The sequence below is a fragment of the Genypterus blacodes genome, unplaced genomic scaffold (assembly GCF_046128005.1).
Source record: "Genypterus blacodes isolate CSIRO-AG114 ecotype Tasmania unplaced genomic scaffold, CSIRO-AGI_Gbla_v1 ptg000156l_1, whole genome shotgun sequence".
In the NCBI taxonomy this organism is placed as follows: domain Eukaryota; kingdom Metazoa; phylum Chordata; class Actinopteri; order Ophidiiformes; family Ophidiidae; genus Genypterus; species Genypterus blacodes.
The window spans coordinates 91,341-114,127 of record NW_027466957.1 but is presented as its reverse complement, the minus strand read 5'-3'; the positions used below and the strand labels follow the sequence as shown (position 1 = coordinate 114,127).

Here is a 22,787-nt window from a genome sequence, read left to right as displayed (position 1 = left end):
TTTGCTTCCTATGATTAAGTTCTGTGTTTCCAGAACGCATCAGTCATCTGAGCGTCCACGGCACACAAAGACACGTTTATAAAACAGGGCAGAGATAACATCATCACCACCAAGCTTACCTGCTGCATTTCTACCTAATGAAATCATAGATCAGGGTCATGTTGGGGAGACGGTGGTGCTGTTTCAACGTAAGAAGCAGATTCGCAAAAAACTGCCGACTAAAACAACAAAAATGCAGAAACCGAGATGAAATGCATTCTTGATCAACAGCATTCCTGCTCAGAGATTCTTGGTGGATGACCTGTTCCTGTGAGTGAGTACGACCGGTACCCTGGTGAGGAATGCGTCAGTACGAGACACGCTGGCATGCACACGCAGACGGATGTACCGTATGTCAGAATGTAGCGGAGATGCGGCACGTGACTCAGTGGGAAGTTATTTGCGTTTTGCAGCTCAGTAATCGGTTGAATATGGACCCGGCCCGCTCTCTGAGATGCTGATTTGTGAGTCAGCAAATGGGACGAAACCCGATCCGTGTGGAGAAGGAGGGAGAGGAAGAGAGAAAGTTTGAGAGGTGTGTGAGTAACTCCTGACTCACACACACATACAGAGTCACAGCTACAGTAGTATGGTCTGGAGAAATAGTGGGAGAAAGCAGAATGTGGCCACAGTGTCTGACACATCCCATTTTCCTTCCTCTGAAGTGATTTTTAATAACCCCTCCACTGCTCCGCCCTGCTCAACAATCCCACACTCCAAAATAATGCCAAGCAAAACCTCAAACTCCCTTGGCGGACAAAAGAAATCTCCCCGCGGCTCATGCAAGTGGTTAAGTGGACCGAGATGCAGCTGGGAGACGAAGAGCGGGAGTCAGAATTTACAATGAAGCTGAAATAAAGGAGCTCATTGACAGACTGATTGATTGATTGGCGGCTTCCTGAAGATTACGGTCAAGAAAAGAAATCCTGCCGAGTGAGAGAACAGATGTGAGGTTGGTGGCTGGTTTATTGTCACCTCCTGGACTGGACGACGATTTCCTCTGAAGGTGTGTAGAAGTTTAAGATAAAGTAAAGAGAAGAACATTCAGACTGGATTCTCACACAGGGACGGACATCACCAACGCTCAGGTGATCTATTGATCTAGATCAGAGGGGGATGTGGTCTTCAGGCCCCTGAATGGACCCAAGTGGATCCATGAAACGTGTTGAAAAGCTGCTCTGCCATGCGATTTCAACCCTGAAACGTGACATAGGTGCAAGTAGGGGAAAAAAGTATCTAAAGAAAATAGAATTTGCAAGGTGTTACGTCATTAGAAAACAAAGTGTAACTATCAGAGAATCCAGGCACCATTCAAATGATTTACAACCCAGATCTCTGGACCTAGAGACATAAGAGAACATGGAATATCTCAGAAATGCTTCAACTTACAAAAAAATCAACGTTGGTGATCTCAGATCTACATTTCCTGACAATTATGAACGTTTGTAAAATGGCTTTGTCTCGTTTGGTCTTTGGCCCGAATGATTCCTGCAATGAGGAACACATGCCGTTTGTGTTATTGTAACCAAACCAAACCAAACATCGGACCATCTATCTTCAGATTTGGAGCAAACCAAACAAACTGACACTGAGAAGGGGTCAAACCATTTAGAGAACTGAGCAGGTATGAGCGCAGGGACGGATCATTAGACACACACATCTCCTAACTTTAATTACAATAGCCGTGATTTTATTTTGATGTCTTTTGGAGCGCTGCAAACCCCTTTCATGGTAATTCCCTAAAATCCCTGAAATCCCCTTCTTCTCCCCTCACCCCCTCCTCATCTCCCCTCTTTTCTCAAGAATACTTCTCTTCCTCATTATTTCCTTCAAGTATACTTCTCCTGCCCATTCTTCTCCCTGAGCTTTGAATTCTCCCTCCCTCCCGCTCTCTCTTTCTCTGTCCCCCTGCCCCCCCACCCCGCTCTCTTCCATGACCATTTAGCAAATTTAACCCCTCACCCACTCCAATACATTCCATCAGCTTCATAAACACACACGTGGTACCAGCACATGTAATGGTACTCTGGAATACTTCCTCCCCTCTCCTCTCATTCCTCACATCCCTTCCTTTCTCTCCCTCTCTCTCTCTCTCTCTTTGCTGCTCAAAGTCTCGGTGAACAACAACAACAAGTTGGAAAAATGAAAGTGGGGTGACAACTGCGAGTCCCCTTTCTACGTCCCCTCCAGGGCCAGTGTGAAGTTTTCAGTTTGATTGAAGGCCTCTTTTCTGTGGTGTGCGGTGTGAAAGCTGTCCTAATTGAATGATAAAGTGCCCTGAGATGGAGTCCAGTGAATAGCCAACAATGGCCAGCCTGTGTGTGGTAGAGGGATTTTGGTTCACATCCAGCCTCTGCCTCTCTACTCCGAGAGGGGGCCTATTATAACACTCTCTGCTGGACTCGGTCACGTGACGCTGCCTCGCTCACTGCCACCACCATCGCCACCACCACCGCCGACCCCCTTCTCATTCGTAAAGCCCCCTACCCCCTCTCTCCTCATCACACCCCACCCCACCCCAGTGCATGCCGGCCAATCCGATCGCACCGTCCTCCTCCTCTCTCTGCCAGTTTGGTTGGATGGTCTCATTTTGCCAGCAAGTGATTTTCTATGTGTGTGAGTGTGTGTTTGCGTTTGTGTAACCCACTAGCAAAGGAGACCAATAGAGATCGTAGGAAAGAACTACAAAACACAAACTCACCTCCTGAAGTTGTCATGTGTGAACTTCAGGAGATGATTCAGTGTGTAAACCTGAGTGCTGGCTTTTATTCTGACAGTCAAATCAAACGTGTCACCTTATTACCTTATTATCTCAGTGTCTTTCCCTTATCGCCGCCTTGTTCTACTCCATTCACCTGCTGCTTCCTTGTTGTTGTGGAGGTGTAAAGATGGCCGACTGACCTCCTGTTGTTCTCAGCTAGACGGCACATGGCCACAGAGAATCCAGCCAAATCTTGGACAGGTCCCTGATTTGTATCAACGGCAAAGCTAGCATTACTGTAGGTACGACGGCGTGTTAGTGGGTCATACTAAGACCCGGTGACCGAGTACCGGAGTACGGCGGGGCTGCGGACGGGTGTTTGCTGAGGAGGCGTGGCACAGATGCTCGCCAATCTGTTAACCATTTTACCTTCCATCTGAAACCCAAACCTCTCTTAGAGAAATGCAAAGCTCCACACACACACACGCACGCACGCACACACAGTTGAAGTGTTGGAGAGGTAGTGAGGTGGAAGACCACCCTCTGGCATCCCAGTCATTCAAATGAGTGTGTTTTTATCTCTGGGGGCTGGAAGAAAGGAGAAGGAAAGTGCTGCGTTAAAAAGTGTTAATGAGTAACTCCTGAGCTCAACACTCCTTCTACAGGGACCCCCCCACTCTTTCTTTCTTTCTCTCTTTCTTCCTCTCTCTCTTTCTTCTTTCTTTCTTTCTTTCTTGCCTCACTTCATATATACACATAGAAACAAACGAACTCCGGCACGTAAAGAAGGCGACCGCCGGCGAAGAGCAACAACAGTGAACACAAGCTCCTCCTTCACTTGATCACATTTAATTTCTATTATATTATTTTTTTTAACATTTAGAGTCGTTTGCGATTGAAAAAGACATTCACGTTGATTTGTTTGGCTCTGTCAACGAGTGACATCACCTCGCTGCGACCGTACGGCGATTCACACGGCATTATGGGAGTTGTTGTTCTCCATCCCACAGCTAGTGAGAGAGAAAAACTACGCTTATCACTTTAAATGTTCCAGGCGTCCTGCTGTAAGTCCAACATGTCCGTCTGTTCATAAGCACAAACTGTCACTTTGCTTTTTTTTCAACTTAAATGCACCCACATGTAGATCTGTGTCATCGGCTCTCAACACTCCCCTCTCTCAGCCCGGAGCTTTCTCTCTCCTTTCATCTCTTTTCGGCGTCTCTCTCTCTTTCTTTTTCTCTCTCTTCCTCTCCCTCTCCTTCCCCCCCTTGTTTGCTTGTTGCGCGGCTGTCATCTGCCTGAAGGTGCCTTCAGCCTCCAATTCTCGGAACGTGATCAAGTTTCAAAAAATTCAAGGAATGCAAGCTGCCCACTGCCCATTTTCAAGGCCGTGTTTATGCAAGAATGTTATTTTTACAAGTCTCTACCTTTTTACCCCCTCCCACCGTGCACACACACACACACACACACACACACACACACACACACACACACACACACACACACACACACACACACACACACACACACACACAGCCTTCCACCACTTCCCTGCCATTACGCCGAACATCCTTTAAAAATACAAATGGAAACTACAACAAAAAACAAAACGGAGGGAAATTAGCGCTAGAATGAGAAGCGTAAGGAAAGGGACAAAAAGGGAAAAGGGCTACAGGGTCTATTGAAACCTGTAGATTTCTGTAAACAAAAGCCCAGTGAACAATGCCTGTTGTTTTAAGCTGCGCTGACATTGCCAAACTTAGAGATTGTTTGTTGCTGACCCCATCTGAATCACAGAGAGCCGGTGGCAGAGCGGCGAAACAAAAGTGCCAGAGTCCAGCGGCTGGATGAGACTGGCTCAGACCAAAGGTGGCGTTTCTGTTTGAGCAACAGAATAATGACCGTGTGTGTGTGGGTGTGTGTGGGTGTGTGAGTGTTTTCTTATAGATTAAACTCTGCTGATTCTTCGTAGTGGCTCATATAGTTGCTCACAAAAAACATTTATAACATTAACATAAAGTTAACATAAATATATCCAAGAACATAAATTAATTTGACTTCAAATAAGCAAAAAAATCCTCTAAATTAAAGCCGAATAAAGTAATTTGTTGCCCGTTTAGAAATAAGACAAACACACAGCGACAGATCATGAACTCTTGGTTTTGAAAAGTTCTAGTTAACAAGTTAAGGAGCAGCTGTGTGGTGCAACAACACATCCAGCACAAACAAAGAGTCAGGAGTCTCCCATCAGAGTCCTAATTACGCCCAGGATCTACATGTTTTAGCTCTGCTTTGATGCTCTAGCTGCGTGTCGTTCTTGAAACCTTGCCGTGGCTGTCACAAGCTCAATAGAAGTACTTCCTGTACTAAAACGGGTCTTAGTTCTGTGAAGTGATATGAGAGTTCCTGAAAAGGCTCCCGCACACTTTAGCGTATCGGCTTCTGTATATGGGATCAATAAGCTGCTGTGAAAGTCAATCACTCGGCTGTCAGTCACAAGGACGCTGAAGGCGCCATGGACGGTCTCAGTGGACCGCACACTGATTAGATTGTTCAAGACAGCCTTCTGATTGGTCTGTTGGGTCAAAGCAGGTGTAAACGTTGTGTCAAAACTTGTAACTTCAGTGTCACACACAGAGAGTAGGAATTTTCAGCGCTAAGTGAAACGTTTATCCACACATTTGCAAAACCGATTTCACCAACACACATTTTCTACACACGCACATTTTCCTTCCAACCGCCAAATTGTTTAGTCAGAATATTGATCCCACACTGCAGCGTTGTGTTTCATTGTGTACTTGAACACATTGAATTGCTTGGTGGTTGGGAGAAGCTGTTGGTGATTTGACAGGAAGCTGACCAAATAAACAGACTAATTAATTGATCACAGATATCTTCCCCTCATAGAGCTTCTGTGAATTACCTCGTGTAGTTCTGCTAACTAGGTGGAAACGAAGCGACACACCAGTCCAACCCTGCCCATAATAAACCCTTTATGGTGCTGTGTCCATAAGAGAGGCGGCCAAAGGCTCCAAATGTATGCATGTTTGTCTACTAAAGAGAGAGAGAGAGATAGAGAGAGAGAAGGGGAGAAAGAGAGAGAGAAATTGGCGTCACGCCCACTGGCACTGTGCCCACTTCTCCGGCTGCTGTGGAGCTCCGTGTCACAGCCAGGACTCCCTGCCAGAAGGGCTTTCCCCAGAATCACCTCTGCATACACACATACACACTCCCCTGCTCCTTCACACACACACACACACACACACAACATATACATACACACATGGCTTAGACTCAGGCGTGCCGCCCATGTGTTTAGTGTCAACATTTTGATAAAGCTCTGCCAAGTAAATGCTATATCCTGTGCTAATGGTGGGACTTGGCTGATTTTTACTGCTGGCTAATGAAGAAAATGATGTGTTGCTTTAACAGCGTTTATGTAAACATCATAAATACACAGCGCCTTTTAAGAAGAATAAGACGCTAAATGTATAAATCACTGGCACGCACTTTTTCAGTGTGTGTAGGCCAATCTGTCAATGATAAGTTGTTGGTGGGGTATGCACCTTCCTCACCTGGCAGCATCGCCTGATGTTTTCTCTGCAAACGAGCGGCGGATGAAACGCTCGCCCTCGTTGCTCTTTGTTGGTGGAGTTGGTTCATTTTCTAATTAGTCTCCACCAAACCAGAACCGTCGTTAAGGGCAGGATGTGTGTTACCCAGATGTAACACACACATGGTGGTATGGTACCAGCCGGGCCCAAGGAGAGAGGAGGGTGATAGCATTGACTGATATATGATGATAATTGTGACCGTTATAATTAGGATGATCTGACTTTGGGTCCAAGTAAACTTTACGTTACATTGCACTTCGGTGTGGTAGCATTTATGTTTCTTCACACACACACACACACACACACACACACACACACACACACACACACACACACACACACACACACACACACACACCCCCCTAAAGAAACAGCTTATTTTCACAGCGCGTGCGGCGTGTGCCGACCACCGCGGCGCTCATCAGGAGATGAAGGAGAGAGAAAAGAGGAGACGATGAGGCTGCTAAGTGACTGCAGGCCCGGGGTGTTTGAGTTGGCATGGAGGAGTGTGAGGGCGATGGAGGGATGAAGAGATGAAGCAGGAATGGAGATTCTACAGTCAAATACATGAGGGAGTGTGTAGGATGAAACTCTTAATGAGACAAACCTGTAGGTCCTGAGCTGCTGTGGAATCTGCTCGTTTTCACTCGCTGTGCACAGCAGTGTTGCAACTACGGAGAGTAGCAGTGGAGCAATGTTTTTTTAAGCACTGCAAAGGGTCTGTGTGCATGTGGGGGAGGTGTGTGTGTGTCATGTATGTGGTATGTCTCGCTGTGTGTTGTCCCATTACACTTGGATTAACGCAGGACAGAGCATTTATGTAGGAATTTGTATGGAAACTCTCTCTCTTTCTTTCTCTCTGAGGCGCTCTCTCTGACTGTGTGTGTGTGTGTGTGTGTGTGTGTGTGTGTGTGTGTGTGTGTGTGTGTGTGTGTGTGTGTGTGTGTGTGTGTGTGTGTGTGTGTGTGTGTGTGTGTGTGTGTGTGTGTGTGTGTGTGTGTGTGTGTGTGTGTGTGTGTGTGTGTGGCCTGCAACCTCGCCAGCAGTCACATTCCCAGTGTCAGAGAGGCAGCGTGGACTCGGTGTCACCCCCGACAACCCGACTGACCCCTGCATCCTCACACACACACGCTTGCACACACACATATGCAATAATGACACTATTCTGCCGCCTTCATACTGTGTGGTGTTTTTGCACACAGGCTGTTTACAAAGATCAACATGTTAATCTGACACCTGTGGCTGATGATGATGATGATGCGCTGCTTTGTTGTGCTGTGGATAATTGACGCGAATTGACTGTGACGGGTAAATACTCAGTCGATACAAAGGTTCAGGAGGATCGTGTGTGTGTGTGTGTGTGTGTGTGTGTGTGTGTGTGTGTGTGTGTGTGTGTGTGTGTGTGTGTGTGTGTGTGTGTGTGTGTGTGTGTGTGTGTGTGTGTGTGTGTGTGTGTGTGTGTGTGTGTGTGTGTGTGTGTGTGTGTGTGCTCAGCCTGTGTAAAAGAAGAAGTAATCCCTTTATTTGTCATAAAAATGTTGGATTGATAGCCTGTAGTCATGGGAACGTTTTCCTGATGATGTTCGCTGAGATCGGTCTCACTTTTGGAAAACGGACAAAACGTATTGAAAATTGTCCAATCTCTTAATTTCAGGAAATCAGCATAGGAATCTGAACATAAGAAATCTTATCATTTGAAGTTTAAAGTTTAAAGGCTATAATCAAAAAAACAAAACAGCAGATGCTTTAGGTGTAAACCTAATAATAAGGACAATTTATGAAGTGTGTAGATTTAAAAAGTGGACCTGAATGGACTCGCTTCAATACAATTTAAAAGACTACGTATTATTCTGTTTATTTAGGACAGACAAAGAAGAGTTTCTGCTGCCTGCAGATGTCAGAGCCGAGGAAACACTGATCAGAATCAGAATGTAGCAACAAAAACTGAAAACTCTGAGAGATTTCGCTGTTTTCTCTAGTCTGTGTGTGTGTGTGTGTGTGCAGCAGAGTGAGATCCTCCAGTAGTTAAGGTGTTCTTCGGTAACTAACGGTTAGATGAGCCCTTCCCTCTTCCCTTCAGCCAGACCACAGCCTGGGCTATCTATAGCTGGGACACCAGGGCAGCCGTGCTTCACAGCCACATCCCGGCCCCCATGGTAGCAGAGCCTCGGCAGCGCTAACTGTCTGGATGGATGAGGGTTTGGCACGGCAGAGCTGCTTTTTTTTTTTTTAGTAGGGCTCAAGCAGGGGAGGAACTGAAACCTGGAGGAGGAGGAGGCAGATTTGTATGGCAGCTTAATGACACTCACTATTATTTTGCTCAAAAATGAGATTGTGATGATTCATTGATCTGTAGGAGCCAAATACTTTTTATTGTAAATTTAAACTATGGCTTCAGTCTGTAGTGCGTTGAGATGATTCCTGTCTGCTCCATTAGATTGACAGAAAAACATTGATGGGTTGATTTATTGATTAAGTCATTTTTACGATTTGTGAATTTGGTGCCATTTCTCTCTTTCAAACTAATTTAATTCTGTTTTGTTAGGATTGAGCTTTGTGAAGCGATCACAGCCGCGCTGCTGCGGCCCTCGGCGGCTACCAGCCCGGCTCAATGTGGCTAGTAAAGCATGACCTGCCAAACCCCCCCCCCCCCCCCTCGCTGGAGTCACTTGACTAGTGCAAAGACCTCTGACTCCACCGCTGCCAATGACTCCCATTTTCCCTCCCTTTTTGTCATCCTTTTTCTTTTCTCTTTTATCCCTCTCTCGTTTACTTCTCTTCAGCCTCCCGCTCTAAGCCCCCCCCCCTCTCTCTCTCTCTGTCTCTCTGGCTTACTGAAGCATTCTCCCACACGCTCTCATGGTCTATCTAGCAGCTTCTATCACTCCTTCTTTCCTTTTGAAAACCCTCTTTTCACACTCCCTCTCTCCAGGTCCACCTTACATTTGCACATATTTATGTCTAATGTGCACAGGAATTTGCAGTCATGGTGATCTGGGATGTGTTTTGCACATTAGACTTCCCGTCACGCTACGTGTCTTGTTTGGTTGTTATTCCTTTTTGAAAAATTATGAAATTGTTACTTTATGCTTTTTCCTATTGTGTGATAATTTGGCCATCAGGTTTTTTGAAAAAGTTCAATTTAGATTCCGGTATATTTTACATGAAACATTTGAGCACTGGGTTGTAAAAAATAACTCAAAACACGTTAAGGATTTAGAAGTGGAAACTGCAATCATACTGCAATAAGTTAGAGAGAATGAGGACTTTCTATTTTCATTTAGATTTTTATAACTCTGCAAATCTTCAGTTGCAATATTGACTTTTTTTTAAATTAATTGTTATTTGTGTAATATGTCAAAAAATTGTTACAAACATCAATCATAAGATCCCAACACCTAAGGGGTTTTTGAATTGTGATTTGTCAAAAATGATTAGGCTGCTTTATAAATATCTTAATGAATTTTCCCACAGTAGACTAATGAAGTCATGTTTCAGCCGCTGAGTTTTAATAATAACCAAAACGTAATCATTTATTTATTGTGGGGGTAATGAAATACTTTGTTTGACTTTCCTGTGCAGCTCTAAAATGCTGTTTAGTGTTAATCCCTTTTCTATAAATAATCACTTTCTGTGTTTTCGTTCATATGTTTGTCCAGTGTGTGTGTGTCTCCCCCCTCCCCCCTCTCTCCAGCGGCCCAGCTCTTTCCTCGTGAATGTTGCTGTCACCTAAGCTCCGGATGGTGAACTCACTTTCTATATTTAGTGTGTTCATATAGTTCAGTCAAGCCACCTCTTTAGCCTCAGGGTCCTGCTATGGAGCTCAGAGTGTGGCGGCGTGGCGTTTAGCTGACCTGCGCCGGGCCTGGTGGGCTTCCCCCCCCCCCCCCCCCCCCTCCCCGAGTGCGAGAAAACATCCGCCAAACGTTTTTACCCCAACGTCCCCTTTTTACACGCCGCTCTGTGAAGCAACCGGCAAGCACTGAACGGGTTAATACCAGTCACTCAGCATGCTGGAGCTGTGGCGGGCGGGCAGGCAGGCAGTGCAGAGGCTGACCTCTGACCCCTCAGGAAAGGAATGTGGAAGCTCTTTCATCCAGGATAGAAACCAAAGACACCCAGGCGGTTGGAAATGTGGCGGTTCAATTCTACTTTCAACGTTTTTGATTAGGGGAAGTAAGCGGAGGTTCCATGTGAATGTACTGTGGGGGCATTTGTCGTTGTGGCATCTGCCATTTTGGGATGGGAGTTTCATCTTGCAGTCTTGTTTGTTACCGTGTGATCACTGCAGCAAGGGCGAGTGTGATCAGGGGTTGGAAATGGCTGCTGTTTGTGCTGTTTGTGCCGGTGGTTAAACGCTGCTTATGATGGACTCTGTGCTCTGACCTTTAACCCACTAGCACTAGAACATTTTTCAAACAGGATAGTCGTTAGTTTCTGTTGAATACATACATTATAATGAATAGCTCATATAAAATTACTAATCACTTTATACATTTCAATCTTATTTTTGAACTGGAAAGGCTTTAGTTTCCAAGTCTTGACCCAAACTGAATCTAACTCCAAGTTCAAACCTTACTGTGTTTTGTTTGCGTTTCTGAAGTTGTTTATTGTTAGTTATTTAGTAGAACCTTTTAATCTAATAGGATCTGCGGTTACTTTAGATGATGTTTTGAAGCAGTGACAAACATGCAAAGTCATTCCACGCACGGACAGCAGTTTGTGTGTCTGTCTTCATTCTCAAGTGGAGTGGAGTAGTCAGATGTAGACGTTGAGATGGTTTGATTAATCACTACATTTGTGGTCTCATATCATCTGTTTTAGTTTGTAAAAAGTGTACTCTGCTCTCCTCAAAGGTCTCAGGAGGTGAAGGTGTCTGCTCTGTCTTTCATTTGTCCTGCAGTCCACTAGAAAGCTCTTGATATAAAAAGAGTAGAGTGTGTCTCCATCGTGTTCCAAGTGCTTCAGTGGATGAAAGGCTTGGATAAAAGAGGAATAAACGCTCAAATTCATTCATCTCATTTGGAAATTCTGTTTAAAAGAATGGCGATATCTATGCTACTAATACTTTATCTCTACTAATCTAATCTGTCCTTGCTTGGAGACATTAACACCTCTAATATGTTGTAAGTTATTATAATACTTATTGTAATACGAATCTATGGATCATATTTAAAATCATTTAATCAGTTGTTGAGGCCAAATTTTTTTAAAACAAGGTCAAAATCTGCCTGTGTTGATTCTAGAAACTTCCAGCACATGTTCATTAACATAGGAAATATGTTGAAATGTGAGATTTCTCTGCACTGGGAGATTTTGTATTTGTTTTAGGAAATTAGACAGAAATGATTTAATAAGCAGTTAAAGAAATCTCCTGCTCCTTATTACTCAATTCTATGCAAATTAAGATTTATTGCTAAATGTTGACAGATTGGACACATCCTTACAGACACACACAGTGCGAGTGTGTGTTATATGAGGGCATCTGGCTCTCATATCAGAGCTGATAGCCAGTGCAGACTAATGTTTAAGGATCGGGTGTGTCTGTGTAAACACCTCGTGGGGGCACAAGGAGCCGAGCGGAGGAGGAACACAAGAGGATAGTTTGGTTGTTACAAGATGAGGGATCTACAGGAGCGTGCAAAGCTCTGCAGACAGACGCCAGACGCAGATGCAATGCACTGATTGGTTGTTTCTTTCATGAATATGCAGAGTTGGAATGTTGGATTGTTATCTAGCAGATTTGACACCCACATTTGTTGAGCGACATAAGAGCAGGAACACACACACACACACACACACACACACACACACACACACACACACACACAGTCTAAATCACTGATGCTGATTACTGCAGAATCACTGGTAATGTTATCTTTGTGTTTGAAAAGTACGATTTTATTTCTAACACCATCAGAATCTGTTTTAAATTAATTAAACTAAAACAGGGGCCCCTGGCCGTGATGGGGGCTCTACACTGCTACTCATGTTGCTTCATATGTCGGTGTGTGTTTTATGGAGTTTAGTGTATCTGTGCCTGTGTGTGTGAGCACCTTTGTGAGTGTGTGTTAGCGTGCTGGCTCAGGGCAGGGTGTGTGTCTGTGATACTGCCTTGTGTGTGAGCATGCTCTGTGCGTTGCATGTGCTGTTGTGCGAGGAGGAAAGAGGCAGGGCAAACTCGGCATGGTTCAGGGCAGGAATGTGCGATGTGGGTAGGCTGTACAATAGAGGCAGGCACCCTGAGGGTGGTCAATGGGACGGGTGTCACCCCCCTGCACCCTCCCTGCTGGGTGATGACCACCACACAACGCCACAGCTGTCAGTTCCTCTTAAGCACCGCTGTAAACACATGTACACACACACACATGCATTATGAGCAGAAAAGCACATTTACTCTGAAGAAATATACACACAAACACACACATTCAGTCAAACACTGACATGCGCATGAGCTGTGGGCACCTATATTTGTATGTACACATGCAAATATAGCAACACACACACACACACAAGCATCCACAAAAACACAAACTGGATTTCAGCATGTACATATTTGCAGTCTCTCTTAACTCATTGACCTTTCACATGGACACTATGCCATTACGTGTGTGTGTGTGTGTGTGTGTGTGTGTGTGTGTGTGTGTGTGTGTGTGTGTGTGTGTGTGTGTGTGTGTGTGTGTGTGTGTGTGTGTGTGTGTGTGTTCTGTCACAAATGGCCACATGTGCACACAGTTCCTCTATGCACTCATCATTCACGTGACCGACACTCCGATCGCGGCTGTGGTTGGTGTCGACTCAACCTTGGACTTAGCTGGAGTTTAAACCAGTAGGGGGTCACAGAGGTCATCCAGGTTAAATAAGGGAATTGGAAGATGACACGCGGAAAGTTAAGTCAGTCTTACTTTGCGACACAAGTTCATATTGTTGTTTTGGTTTGTTTCATCAGCAGCTGCTTCTAATTAGCACTTTTTGTTTGACTTCAAAGGTCGTGGAGGGTTTGAGTGTTGTTAGGAATCCGTTGAATTCTGGGTGACAGGTAGCGCAGGTTCTAGGAATGCTAAGTTTGTGGCGTAAACACCGGACACCCCCCCACCACACACACACACCGCCCAACCCCTCTACCCTGGGGGTTGTGTGTGTGTTTCTCTGTTTTGCCAAGGATTACAGGAGCCTTATCCAGTTTCATAACAAGTACATGCATGTACACACACTCGCACAAAGCTGGCTTTGTACACCGCTCTGTCATCTGAATACACACATGATGAGGGATGAGGCATAATAATTACATTTAGTCATCACAGGACCTGCATGCCAACAATTCCCATTCATCAAGTCATTTTTATCTATACATTGTGTCATAAACAATAAATTCTTTAAATGAAAATCAAACCCGTTTCTTAAACTCGTCTCAGATACAAATCAATACAATCACTTTTTTAATTTTTCAATGCCTGATTCTGTTTTGTCTCAAGATACTGATAGAGTCCAGCTTTTTGGACAGAAATGAATGGCAGGATGGACATGTGTGCAGTGGACACACACATGGTCAGAAGATAGAAAGTGTACTAGTGAAAGGATTGAGCGTTAAGTTGAACACAACAGGAAACTGTCCATGCCGAACCTTTGAGGTCCTTTTCTTTTTCAGCCCAACTTATTGTTCAGCTCCCCCTAGTGATCCCACTGACAACCTGCTGCTGAAAGGGAATTTGCATATGAAATGTTTCAAGTTCAGCCTGTTGACTTTCATACTTTCAGTTTGTTTCATGCACTTAGTGAAGACTTTAGAACAGAAGGATGCAGGAGTCGTGTTCTTCCCACATATGTTTTGCTTCTGCTGTCTTCCAGGATAATGAAGATGCAGAGCAGCATTTCCCACTCACCACCAACCATAGCTGTTGGGACTGGGTGAGGAGGAGCAAAGTGTGCCAAGGAGAGGAGTAACTGAAGCTTTTACTGAAGTTTCTGAGCGAGAGAAGGAGAGAGGAGCACTCGTGTGACAGAGAGGTAAGACGTTGGTTTTATATGTGGAATATTCAGACCAACTTTGCAGAAAGTTTGGACAATGTCAAAGCGTGTACCTTGTCTCCCGCCACAGATTTTGGCTGTTGTCTAACCTTAATGTTCCCGCTGGATCATCCTCCCATCCTGTGATTTGATCATTCTTTCGGGTCACCAGCCTTCTTTTTCGTCAAGCCCTCCCCCCATCCCCCAACACACACCCCCACCCCAGCTTTCCACGTTGAGCCTGGAAGGCAGGGGAGCCAGCGGCGAATTTTCATGGCAGCGGCACTCTAGGGCTGCCATGGCAGCTGCTGCCACCGATGCCTCACACCGTATTACCACACTGACGCTGGAGGAAGAGGGACGACGGACTGCCGCCAAGCTGTTTGGGAGCGCCGCCCCGCTGCCACGGACAGACAGAGAGAGAGACAGAGAGCGAGAGAGAGACGAGGGAAGAAGGGACGAAGAGGTTGGGAGAGCCAGTGGCAACGAGTGTTTGGTGTGCGGCGCCCTGTTTGCCACGCAGGAGAAGCTACGGCTCCACGCTTTAAGTCACACCGGAGAAAAACCCTTCCACTGCTCCCAGCCACACTGTGCCAAGGCCTTCAGCTCCAAATACAAACTTTTCAGGTACCATCATAGCCGTGGGTTTGTACTGAAACACGGCTCACTTCACTCAGCACGCACAGTAAATGTTGACTGAGTAGCAATCGGGGCAGTTAAACCAGAATCTGTCGCTCCTCTTGAAGCTCAGGCAGTAAACTCATGCTCTCTTTGTGTTCCTCTGCAGGCATATGGCCACACACTCTCCGCAGAAGACCCATCAGTGTTCCTTCTGTGAGAAAATGTTCCACCGCAAAGACCACCTGAAGAACCACCTGCAGACCCATGACCCCAACAAGGAGGCCTTCAAGTGTGAGGAGTGTGGCAAGCACTACAACACCAAGCTGGGATATAAGCGCCATGTGGCCATGCACTCTGCCACTGCAGGGGACCTCACCTGCAAAGTGTGCATGCAGAGCTACGAGAGCACGCCGGTGCTCCTGGAACACCTCAAGAGCCACTCTGGGAAGTCCTCAGGTGGCACCAAGGAGAAGAAGCACCCGTGTGACCACTGTGACCGCCGGTTCTACACAAGGAAGGATGTGAGACGGCACATGGTGGTCCACACGGGCCGGAAGGACTTTCTGTGCCAGTACTGCGCCCAGCGCTTTGGCAGGAAGGACCACCTGACACGTCACGTGAAGAAGAGCCACTCTCAGGAGCTGCTGAAGATCAAGACGGAGCCCCCAGATATGTTGGTTCTTCTAGCTTCAGGGTCCCCACCTTGCTCTGTGAAGGAGGAGCTTAGCCCCATGATGTGCGGCATGGGTCCAAATAAAGACCCCATGATGGGAAAACCCTTCCCAAGTGGGGCCCCTTTTCCGATGGGCATGTACAACCCCCACCATCTCCAGGCCATGTCCAATTCAGGGGTGGGCCACCCCCACCCCCACCCCCACCCACACCCCCACCCCTCCCTGATGCCTGCTCCCCTGTCTACAGCTATGGGCATGGGCTGTCACATGGAAACCCCTGCACCCGTTCACCCGCACTCACATCACCACCACCATCATCACCACCATCACCACCACCACCACTCCCCTCCGCTGCCCTCACACCACCAGCCTCCAGGTCCCCAGCAGCAGCACCAGCCCCAGCAGGCCCCCAAGTACCAGCTGGGATCTACCTCATACCTGCTGGACAAGCCCTTGAAAGTGGAGATGGAGAGCTTCCTCATGGATCTGCAGAGTGGATTGCCAGGCCCGATTCCCTCTTCAGAGCCACACGCTGCTGCCTCGCCCCCCAAGGACGGTCTGGAGCCCACCTCGGGCTTGGCAGATGAGCTTTGTGGGGATCACCTCCTGTCCAAGAGCCCTGCGATGATCGCCGAGTCTCTGTGTGCTGCTAACATGGACTTCTCCCACCTGCTCGGATTTCTCCCCCTCAACCTGCCTCCCTACAGTGCGCCCATGGGCACAGGAGGGCTGGTGATGGGGTACCCCTCATCAGCCACCCCCTCCTCCTCCTCCTCCTCCTCTTCCTCTCTGCACGCGGTCGAGCCCCACGGGGCCGCCATCGCCGCAGCACCTCTTACCTCTTTGCAACCACAACCTCAGGAGCAGCAGAGCTCCAGCGGGGGTCTGGGCCTCGGACCCCTGCACCCCCTCCCACAAGTGTTCAGCTCCAGCCTTAGCACCACCACACTGCCTCGCTTCCACCAGGCCTTCCAATAAGAGAGCCGGCCCTCTGCCCCCCCGGCCCTGCGCAGCTACCAGTGCCTTCACACCAGCGTCTCCTGCTCTGCTCAGCGTGGATACTTGGCGCTGTGCTTCCTCACAGGGGCCCAACAAAAGGAGCGTAACATTAGAATAATGAAATAAAACAATAGAACACTTAGAAGCCTTAAACGAAAGCGCACAACAGCTTTTGGTTGAGCCCTTAGAGGAAGTTGAACCCCTTTATTGAGCAAAAAATGAAAAGGTGAGAAAAGGAAGTTGAAGCAGCTTTTATTTGGGCTTTGGTTCTATCCTATAGTTATAACAATGTATTAACCCAACTCTTGTATTTCAATTTACTTCCCCTTTTACCCCCCTTGCATCCCCTATTTAGTAGTATAGAGGGCAGGATCAGTAGGCCTAAAGGCGTGGTACTGCATACTTTCGAAAGTAATAATATTTTTAAAAAATCAAAGATAATTTTAGTGAAGATTATCTGTCTTGTTGTGACCCAGAAAATATAGTTTGAAGTGGATATTTTGTTTTTACGATATTTTGGTAGAATGTATCTCATGAGTTTGGAACCACAAGCTACGATCACCTAAAGTGTCACGCTGAGTTTGGAGAGGAGAGAGATCAGTGAAGGAAACAGGAGATAAAGACGTTGTGTCGGCCCTTAACTCTAAAGCCCTCGTCCACACGGCCAGGCCAGGGCCACGAAAGCCACGCCCCCAAAGTGCTCTTCCAACAAGACAAGAAATTAGACTTTCCTTCTTAACTGTTACTGATGTGCAGAGGCTCCTAGAGTCGCTCAGTTCCAATGAAAATAACCCCCGAAAAGGACAAACGGAGGCCGCGTCGGGATCGATGAGAGTCCATCTGTCCGCTGCCAAAATGCAAAGACCGGACACACGCATGGCCACGCGTCCTTAAAGCAAAGCAAGAGAACGAAATGTGAAGGCGTGTGAGTTGGTTGAGATTGATGTATTGTCATGGCTTTTTACTTTTCCTCAAGAGAAGCACTTTTTGATAGCAGAAGGCACTTCACCCTAAGGAATCTCTTCGGTAAACCTTTTGTCTCCTTCCTTGTGACATCTAGAGGTTTTCACTGCAGAGGCCACCAACAGGCCTCCTCACTGGCCTCCTCACGTCACTTACTCATGAGGCCTCAGATTCCACCTCGTTGTCTTTGTGAGGACGCTCTTTCCCTCAACTGTCCTCCTCCTAAGCAGTTACCTCTGAAACTTCCAATGATGTCGATGTGTCGCAACTAAATCGATGGGAAATGCACAGAGTAGCAAAGCAGGTCGAGTCATATTTCAAGGTTCTCTTTAGTGTTCTTCAACATACAGTAGAAGCTTGGGTCGTTGTGATGTCTCGTGCATTGTCCGAGCATTCCGTGTTCAGAGGTTCTTCGACCCTCTCTCCTGTGTGAGGCTTCCATCAGGAGCAGTCACCCTGCCAGGTGCTTGGATCCGGTCCACATCAGGGTCCATGTTGGTATTGGCGCTCGTCTCAGTTTCTGCAACAAGATGTTGCTTTTACGCGGTGGACTCGTTAACCCCACTCACAACCACAACTACCAAACCTGCAGGACCAGTGGACTATTTTGTGTCTCGGCTCTGCCTCCAGGCCAGTCTGGCCCGGTTTAACCTCACGGGGGTAAAGAGCTCCAGCCAGCACAACACATGAGTTCACAGAGGCAATCAAGCTTCAACACCACCACAAGGTTCAGCCCGGGTAGAGGAGAATTTAACAAATAACTAGAAAATCGTGGTTTCCATTATGGCAGAAGCCTGTAAATCATCTGGACACTGGCACAAATTCTGAACCTTTGGTCAAAATGCTGCTGTTTAGATGAAGAACTGAGCCTAAACTGATCAAAATTTGTGCGTCGCTTCCATTCTAACCCCCTAGCTCACTCGCAGCGTCGTACTATTGATGATGAACACTGTGTTTCATTCTGGAGTGCTGTGACCTGAAATACCTCCACCTGCTTTGCTACTCTGTGTTTGAGTCAAAACAAATCCACCTTCTAGGTTTAGTCTTTGAAAAAGATGCATCATGGTAATGGTGAACCCTGACATATGTGAATGGCAAAACGAAAAGAAAAAAAATGATTACAGTGACAGTTGAGGAAAATGTGTTAAAGAATGTTATTGCAGTGTACGAAATATCTCAAGAAAAATGAATATTATAATTGCTTTTATCTCAGTAAGATGTATTTTAGGTAGACGTATGATGTTTTTGATGTCTGGCAGGTTTACATTTGTGTGTATCTTGCATTATTGATCAAACAATGGATGAAGTATTAGCTTTCCCTTTTAGCTTTCTCTGTCATATCCTTTACATGTACTTGAGTTAGCATAGCAAAATCAGGACTGTGGATGGGAACATCTATAGAAGGCTGTTAGTGGCATAATAATCAATTAGGATTTGAACTTAGATAAAGTTAGATTGTGTCATAGGAATGCTGACATGGAGGAACTGTTGAATTTTAAACCTCTGCGCTAGCTAGGATGAAATCCCTGCTGGTTTCACTGCAGTTCAGGCGTCTTGGATGTCTTGGATTTTAGATCTCATCACCGTTCACCACCAGACTATAAAAACTAAGCCCAAAGTTAACCCAGACCCAAACCTAAACCTCAATATCATATATCTTATCATGTCTGTGGCAGGAGCAACAGCATTCAGAATGAAGTGATGATCGCCGTGTATTCGGTGTGTAAATGTCATTCTAATTATAGGAGACAACTTGTTCACTTGCCTTTATCGGTTGTCATGCCACAGTAAAGCCTCGTTCGCATCTCTTAGTCGTTTTACTACGACGAAAAAGTGGAAAGAAAAGAGAAAAACAGGTCAAAGTACCACACAAAAAAAACAAAACAACTTTTGCTGCTTTTTAGCTACGGTTGCTGACGGACAGCAGCTGTAGACCACTAGAACATTTCAACTTCATTTTGCTAGACGTACAGTAGGCTGGAAACGTGCACAAAAACCCAACCGACGAACTGTTGATCAGCCGCACACCTCCCCTCCCCACACCTCCCCTCCCCCAGCCCCTCTGAAACTCCCCCCCACCCACCTCTCAGCTGCTTCTTCGAGTCAAAGGAAAAGGGTCTGAAAAGAGGGCGACATCCTGAGGAACGCAGTCACCTGTCCGAGCTTTGACATTCAAAGCACGGGGGGGAACGCATGACTGCCCGACTCACTGGGGCCTCGCTCATAGTCATATATTTGTTTTTGTTTGTTGTCATGTGATATATTATTTTCTGTTTGTATAAAACAGGACCTCAGAACAACACAACACATCACCTCATTTTTATTTGTTTTTATTTTTCTTACCAAAACCTGGGGAGAAGAAACTACATTTTTGCACAATTGCTTGTTACAAAAATGCTTTCAGATTGTTGATACTGTAGGATATTATTAACCCCCGCTGGCCCGTGTATGTGAGACAGACGGATGTTCCCGCTTGGCTTGGCTCTGTAGTTGATCTCACACTATTAAGATTCTAAAATCGGAGTCGTGAACTAATCGGACACTTATTAGTCTCCCCTCTGGAAAGTCATTAATTTGATGATGACTTCTGTCAATTTTACTTTCACAAGATCAAAAATCTCAATTGATCCCTAAATGGATAGCTGTCGGCACCTTTCTCAGAATTAACGATAGACAGAAAAAGCCAGATTCAAAATTTGATCTTTATTATGAGCTTAAAAAAAACGTTGTTTTTCAGAAAAACACTTTTTTTTGTCTTAAGCCAAATTTGTAGCAATCAAATTGAGCATTTATATTTTTGTAACAAATGAGTATATTCGCGTAGTTGTTGAAAAGTTCAGTAAAAAGCTTTTGGCATGTATTCAGTTTGTCCTCCCTGGGTTTCAGTGAGCTAATCTGAATTCTAGCACTTTCAACCTTTAAAAAAAGAGTATTTTTTTCTTTTAAAATTTCAGCTTATATGTTCATATGTTTTTAATTTTGTATTGATCCTGTATATGTATGTGCCATTAGTTTGATGTGTAGATGTTATCTACCTTTATGTATTTCTTTCCTCCAAAAGAATAACAGTATTTTTGATAGTCTTTTCACTAATATCCTTCTATATAAGAGCCCCCTGCCCCTTCTTTAAACCTTTTTGTTTGGGGGGTAACAAGCTTTGCCTTCTCTCTTGCAAATTTATCTAATCAACCCTATAGCCAAGCACTAGAAAGAGAACCTCAACAGCATTTCTGTTACTCTGACGTGCTGAGAAACGAGACAGTTGTCAGTAGAGTGTCGAAGCCACAACCTGACCACAACCTGCCATGCATATTGCAACAGAGATCCATCTGCAGGCCATTTTTAGACCATGTAACTGAACAAAGATTAAACCAGATGTCACCTCAGGATACAGAACTTGAAGCTGGCAGCCACGGTCACTAAACGTCCTGTTCAGAGCAGCTTTAGATGAAGGAAGGCAGAGACAAAATCAGATAGAATTGCTAGAATTCCATATCAAATTCAGTTTACTGATCATAGGCAGCACTCCTCTGCATGTGAAAACACTTGTTTAATTTGTCACAAGTGTTATTTAGTGTCGGTGCTGAAGACGAAACAGCCACTCCAGGAAACTTTAGTGCATTGGAATTCACTTAAAATGTTTGGGAGTGGCCTTAGTTTTCAAATGTATTATCTACTACCAACGCTATCAGGAAGTAACTCACAGAGGTCGTCTTCCCTGAAACTGGTGGCACCAAATAGTTAAATCAATGAGTAAGACATTTAAAATTGGAATTGAAAAAGCCTCAGATGTGACTTGTGATCAGATATTGACACTGGCGACATTTTGGATTCGATTTTTTTCCAACTTTCTCAGTGGCGGTTCCAGAGGGATTCACCCAGGACTGGGTCAATCGAGAATCATTCTATAGGCAGATCAGTCTGGGAAGGCGGGTCCGGTTTTTGGACCCACGCACTGATCTGAAACATGAGACATAACGGGAGCCAGTGTTGTTGTTGTTCTGTCGCTAGGCTTGGCTGTAGCTCCATTACCTCGCCTGCACCTACTAGGGATGCACTTATCCTCACCTCTTCCTCTTTACTAGTAGGTGCAGAAAACAAACATTTTAAGGGAATTTGTTCATCAGTTTAAGCCTGGGGAAAACTGATTTCCTCAGAGAGAGCATTAATAACTCTCTCTCTCTTTCTCTCTCTATTTGCTCTTAGTAAGAAACTGGGTACTGTCTGAAGCAGGCAAACATCCACATGTAGTTTTATATATTTCTAGCTTAATGTAAGTCTTGCATTCCAACCTCTTTGTGTATCTCGTTTAGCGACATAGCCCATTTTATTTTTATTACATGCTATTACAGCCACCTCTGGAAAAAAAAAGGTGAACAAAAATGGAATATTTGCCTTCACTTACACTATTTTATATAGCATGGAGTTTATCAACTACAGGGAGAATTCTATAAATGATGTGCTTCAGAGAAAGAAAGAAAATAAGAAATCTTGCTTTTTTGTTACATATCTCACATGCAATCAGTTGCTGCAATGTTAACGTGACAGATTTGTATATTGGTTGATCCAAAGAGATGATGAACACAACAACAGAACTATTGACTTATTGTACAGTACAGTGTATCTTTGAGTTGTCATGTGTTATATTGAAATGATTAAAAGACAAACCAGCGGTTTCATACCTTCTGTGCCTTCTTTTTAGATTTTGAAGTTTCATCATGATCGGCCCAGGTGGAAGGAGGGTCCAGGTCTAGGTCCAGGGAGGAACTCCGGGTCTAGGTCCAGGGAGGAACCTATTACATATTGGGGCTGATGCAAAAACAGTGATTTTAAAGATAGACCTTTATCTATTTTTATCAATTTCTTCAGGAATACAACCTCAATGACAAACATGAGGCTTATTTTTCCCAACAGATAAACCACCAGAGGACCGGTGTATGAACATGCCAGTTTATTCTCCAGTCCATCATTTGCATTCACTTACAGCACGTTTTGTTCAAAGGAAAGCAAAAGCAAAGCAATTTAACCAGACTTCCCTGTTGAAGCATTATTCTTATCTTCCTTTTATAGGCAGCCACCACGTCCAGAATGAGCCGTACAGGAGGCGTGGCTAGTTATAAATATATATACCAGACTCTACATTTGTGGCACAATATTGAGATTTCACTT

The 22,787-nt window shown here is 45.3% G+C and overlaps 1 protein-coding gene across 3 annotated transcripts in view; it reads left to right on the top strand.

The window, feature by feature from the left end:
• plagl2 (pleiomorphic adenoma gene-like 2) overlaps nt 1-22,299 on the top strand; it is a 28,495-nt gene extending 6,196 nt beyond the window's left edge. For 2 of the 3 annotated variants that reach the window (XM_076166639.1, XM_076166640.1), the window contains exons 2-4: nt 14,203-14,361; nt 14,453-14,988; nt 15,149-22,299. In XM_076166639.1, the coding sequence (XP_076022754.1) occupies nt 14,660-14,988; nt 15,149-16,634 (1,815 nt within the window). In that variant the 5' untranslated portion in view covers nt 14,203-14,361; nt 14,453-14,659 and the 3' untranslated portion in view covers nt 16,635-22,299. The remainder of the gene's footprint in view (nt 1-14,202; nt 14,362-14,452; nt 14,989-15,148) is intronic. The other variant, XR_012965116.1, reaches the window with a different exon arrangement.
• The last annotated feature ends 488 nt before the right edge of the window (nt 22,300-22,787 follow it).